The sequence below is a fragment of the Setaria italica genome, chromosome VI (assembly GCF_000263155.2).
Source record: "Setaria italica strain Yugu1 chromosome VI, Setaria_italica_v2.0, whole genome shotgun sequence".
Classification (NCBI taxonomy): domain Eukaryota; kingdom Viridiplantae; phylum Streptophyta; class Magnoliopsida; order Poales; family Poaceae; genus Setaria; species Setaria italica.
Genome location: NC_028455.1, coordinates 30,583,287 through 30,588,679, shown reverse-complemented (window position 1 = coordinate 30,588,679; position 5,393 = coordinate 30,583,287). Strand labels below are relative to the sequence as shown.

Here is a 5,393-nt window from a genome sequence, read left to right as displayed (position 1 = left end):
TTCTCTACTCGGGGTTATTCATTTTAAAGATCTTGGTGTATTATAAAGCTTTCTATATGAACAGAAAACAATTTAATAAGTTATGTATATATATGTTTTGTGCATAAACCGAAGATTACCTCTATTCTTAAAATCAAAAATGACCACGTATAGGAACTAAATAACCCCAATGATACATGCCTCGTTTGTCCTCTTCTTTGCTTGTTTATTTTCTCCCCCTCCCCAAAAGATTTTTGAAATTGTAATCAGAGCATACATGCCGTCAATGGACGCCATTTACATTACATCGACAACTCTCCCCTTGTGCCTCCCGGCCCTATAAATACCACACATGTGGATCCCTCCACCACTCACCATTCGGGAGAAGATTCTCTCAAGATCGCTTCCCTCGTGCCCCTCTCGCCTTAACACCACCGCGCCACTGGCGCAAATCACACTCGGATACGAAAGGGAAGTACAGCGGGGGCACTAGCCTAGCCTCCCGTGTGATTTATCTTGAGAGGATCACTCCTCTTACTCTTAGAAGCTGCAGCGTAGGGGAAGGCCACGCATGGCTTTCTTCCTCGCTGTAGCTTGCGTCTACGTCGTCGCACTCGCCGTGCTGGTGCTGCTCGACGCGAGCAGGCGCCGGAGGGGAGGCGCCGCCGGCCGAAGCGGAAGCCCCCAGACGCAGGGGCTCAAGCTGCCCCCGGGCTCTCTGGGCTTGCCGTACCTCGGCGAGACCCTGCAACTCTACTCCCAGAACCCCAATATCTTCTTCGCCGCCAGGCTGAAGAGGTAACTAACTACTGCCCGGCCGATTGCCTAGCTGCCATTGCAGAAATGATCCGTAACTTGCAAATGCGTGCGGTGCAGGTATGGCGAGGTGTTCAAGACGCACGTTCTGGGCTGCCCGTGCGTGGTCTTGGCGAGCCCGGAGGCGGCACGCATGGTGCTGGTCTCCCGTGCGCACCTGTTCAGGCCGACGTACCCGCCGAGCAAGGAGCGCATGATCGGGCCGCAGGCGCTATTCTTCCACCAGGGCGACTACCACCTCCGCATGCGCCGCGCCGTCCAGGGGTGGCTCGGCCCCGACGCGCTCCGCGCCCTGGTGCCCGACGTCGAGGCCGCCGTCGCATCCACGCTCCGCTGGTGGGAAGGCCGCGAGACCAGCACCTTCCACACCATGAAGAGGGTGCGTGTCGTGCCGGTCGGCCTTCGTTCCTCTTCCATTGTACGCGTGGTACGTGTTCTGCTAACTTGGTGGTCTCCTTGGCTTTTCTTTCAGCTCACGTTCGACGTCGGCGTCGTCACCATCTTCGGCCGGCGGGTGGCCGAGCACGTGAAGGAGGAGCTGAGGAGGAACTACTTCATCGTGGAGAATGGCTACAACAGCTTCCCCATCCCCGTCGTCCCCTGGACCCGCTACAGCCAGGCCATCAAGGTACAAAGGAGACAATTCTTTCTCCTCCAAATCAATGGCGCTCGTTCGGTTTCCTACCTTCTTCACAATGTCACCAACACCAACCAACTTGCTCTGTCCGATGCATGGGCGCGTGCATTCTCAGGCGAGGCAGCGGCTGGGGGCGATCCTGAGCGGCATCCTGTCGGAGCGGCGGGCGCTGGGGGACCTCGGCGACGACCTCCTGGGCACCCTCATGCGGTACCGCGACGACGGCGGCACGGCGCTCTCGGACGACCAGGTCGCCGACAACGTCCTCGGCGTGCTGTTCGCGGCGCAGGACACGACGGCCAGCGTCCTCACCTGGATCCTCAAGTACCTCCACGACAACCCGAAGCTTCTGGAAGCCGTCAAGGTGAGCTCACCGGCGCCGATCCCTCCCAGTTCACGGTACAAATTGCTAGGGAATCTATGATCGGGACTGACTGGACATGACGTCGCACCCGACCCAACCGCCGGTGTTTCGGTTCTAACCATCGTCGTCACCCGTGTCCTGGCCCCCCGGCCGGCGTGTCGATCCGCAGGCGGAGCAGATGGCGGTCTACGAGGAGAACGACGGCGGGAGGCTGCCGCTGACGTGGGCGCAGACGAGGACGATGCCGATCACGAACCTGGTACGCCGCCTGACGTGCACACCGCTGCTACCCTGCCTTGAACACGTCTCTGTCGCAGAGGAGTTGGCTTCCATTTGGAACTATGCACTTGTTTCAGCTACCTTCCATGAGGTGTTCGTCGTGCTTCTTGTTATAACTTGTGAATCTTGTTCGATCGATCCGACCAGGTTATCTTGGAGAGCCTGAGGTTGGCGAGCATCATCACCTTCGCGTTCAGGGAGGCCGTCGAGGACGTGGACTATGAAGGTACGTTACACGATCAGAATGCAAAGGCACGCACGTGTAGAACATGGACCTCGCCCCTGGCTTAAGCGTGCAGCGGCAGTGTACCAGCAAAGCTCAGTCCTTTAGCCAGTTGTTGTACAGATGGATCCTTTTAGACACCCACGATGCATGAGTGCACCCAAGGATATGGCCCTCCAGAGAAGAGATAAAAAGTTGGGAACCTGGGAAGAAAAGTCACGTTTTTATGAAAAGAGGCATGCAAGATAAGCACCGCTGTAGAATCATGAACAACATGTGACATGTGGCAATGGTAGAAAAGTTATTTTGAAGCATCCTACTCTGAAACATGGTTTTACTTTTACAGACTTTTTGTAGTGTATCCCTAACAAGTACAAAAATGACCAAGATTGCATAAACATTCTAAAAGGGGGTGGATGGCAAAAACTCACGAGGGATTAATAAAGGAAATTCCCAATAAAATCTTCCACACATGGAGTACCCAGTACATGTCGAGTCAAGCCTACCTCAGCACATGCCAGACCAGACATGGAGAGATCCAACTGGCTTCATCGTCGTCTCACACATAAGCCTCAGAACATTAAAGAGAGGGAGAGACATTAGTCCTCCAAAGGAGACAATTTTGTGAGGCGCAGCTGAGCTGATCTGATTCCCTCGGCTGTGCTGTTTGTATGAACACGAGCGCATCCAAGCGTTGATTTCGGCCGTCGGCCCACGCGGGGACGGTCCGTTCTTCACCTCAAAACACGGCAGCGCGCCCGCGCCCTCTCGTTCCGACTAATATCTGACGAGCGATCAGCCATCGGCCGGCCAGGCGGCCGGTCGTCTCGGCCGCGCGCGGCTGCCCTTCCCGGACGGCACCGGCGTGCCGCTGCTCCACTCCATCCCTGTACGCAGCATTACTGCAGGAATCAATGAGACAGGGAAAGCGGCCGGCGATGATGGCGTGCGCGCATGGTTCGGTTTGGCCGTTTGGGGGACATTGTTACGAGGATTAAGTCGCGGCTTTTAATCCCTAAAGCTCGATGATGAGCCGTCGTGTTTCCGCCTCTAAATTTACTCCGACTGAGACTGGACTGACAGGTGGCGCTGGGTTTGTGTTCGCAGGGTTCCTGATCCCCAAGGGGTGGAAGGTGATGCCGCTGTTCAGGAACATCCACCACAGCCCGGAGTTCTTCCAGGATCCACAGAAGTTCGACCCTTCTCGGTTCATGGTAATGCATGAGGCCTACCTGATCTACATTAATTGACATCGACCCTTCCAGTAGATGATTGCATAACCTTGACATCAACGTTACATGAGCGCCGATCGATCGAGTCGCAATAGGTTTGCAGCTAGCCATTGCTATCAGCTGCTGCAATCGGTATCAGAGAACCCAAAGTCAAGGACAGCAATTACTTTCACTACCGGCTGCACAGTCATTGTTGACTCTATCGCTCTCTGGAGTAGTACCGCAGGCAGCAGGAGACCCGTTAAACGGCAGCTGGCCAATCACCCGGCCAGGCCTGCAGCTGAGAGGGAGAACTCATGCATCAGCGACATCCCTAGCCCTAGCTTGGAATTATATTGTTCGTGCACAGCGCAGCGACAAAAGCATTACTCACCAACACGCACGCAACACTTGTTGGCACACTCTAGGATAGGTTGAGAGAGAGAACAAGTCTAGAGTCAGCAGCAGATCAGACAGATTTCTTTGGAGCATCATTAGTGGCCTAGCTGGGATCCGAATAATCCTTTGTACTGACCCGCGCGTCTGGTTCGTCGCGTCCACTGCAGGTGGCGCCCAAGCCCGGCACGTTCCTGCCGTTCGGGAGCGGCGTGCACGCGTGCCCCGGGAACGACCTGGCCAAGCTCGAGATGGTCGTCCTCGTCCACCGCCTCGTCACCAACTACAGGTACGTGTCAGCACCCGTCCCCCCACTGGCGGGGACCCGGCCGCCCGGATCTGCCATGTGTCGCGTGCTCCCTCGGGCGCGCGCACCGGCCCGTGGTCCGGAGCCAGACGCCGCTCGGCCCTCGCCTCGGGCACCGCGTCACTTTTCACGCATTTTCCTCGTACTTCTCGGCAATTGTTTGTTTGTTGATTCTACCAGCACCAACGACGCTGACGCGGGGTGGCTTGTGATGGCTTGGCAGGTGGCAGGTGATCGGGTCGAGCGACGACGTGACCTACAGCCCCTTCCCCGTGCCGAAGCGCGGCCTCCGGGCGAGGCTGCTGCGGGCGACGACCGCCGGCGCGGCCGAGGACTACGGCCGCCGCGCGCCGGCCGCGGCCGCCTGAGGTGGCAGCAGCAGCAGCTACCCTTTCTTTCCGTGTCGGATACTGATGGGCTACTACTGCTGGTCGTCGTCCCCGGCGTGTGTTGGATTGGATCAGTTATTGTAATAGCTGGTCAATCATTGGGAGGATGACAGTGTATCATCATCAGCAGTGTCACTGTGTCAGTAGCTAGTAGAGGACAGTAGGACACCGTGTGGTCTAGTGTCAGGCAGGTCGCCCGGGGGAATAAGCTAAAGCTCGCCTTGGGCGCCATTGGCATGCTCTGATGCTACTGCAACCAGAGTATAAGAATAAAGCGGTGTTGGTGTCAAAAACTGCCAATGTGTCATGCTGCGCTGCAGTGACGTCGCCACTCTTTCAGACCGCAAAACTTTAGCAGTGTCACATCGGATGTTCGGATGCTAATTAGAGGACTAAACATGAGCTAATTATAAAACTAATTGCAGAACCCTTTGCTAATTCGCGAGACGAATCTATTAAGCCTAATTAATCCATCATTAGCAAATGGTTACTGTAGCACCACATTGTCAAATCATGAACTAATTAGGCTTAATAGATTCGTCTCGCGAATTAGACTCCATCTGTGCAATTAGTTTTGTAATTAGCCTATGTTTAATACTCCCAATTAGCATCCAACCATCCGATGTGACAGGTGCTAAACTTTAGCGGGGTGTATCCAAACACCCCGTAGTGCCTGCGACTGCGAGGCTGTCGTCGAGACGCTGACATGTGGCCTGGCCATGGGTCCGCCCGTCCGTCGATCGACTGCGCAGATCACATCGCACCGGCGCCGCCCCCCCCCCCCCCCCCAAA

At 56.0% G+C, this 5,393-nt stretch overlaps 1 protein-coding gene across 1 annotated transcript; it reads left to right on the top strand.

Annotated features, from left to right (window-relative positions):
* Window positions 1-368: 368 nt before the first annotated feature.
* LOC101777633 (abscisic acid 8'-hydroxylase 3) lies at window positions 369-4,894 on the top strand. Its single transcript, XM_012846953.2, has 9 exons — window positions 369-777; window positions 856-1,174; window positions 1,268-1,423; window positions 1,548-1,796; window positions 1,966-2,055; window positions 2,223-2,301; window positions 3,406-3,512; window positions 4,076-4,194; window positions 4,436-4,894. The coding sequence occupies exons 1-9, from the start codon at window positions 551-553 to the stop codon at window positions 4,578-4,580; spliced, it is 1,491 nt and encodes a 496-aa protein (XP_012702407.1). The 5' UTR covers window positions 369-550; the 3' UTR covers window positions 4,581-4,894.
* Window positions 4,895-5,393: the final 499 nt, after the last annotated feature.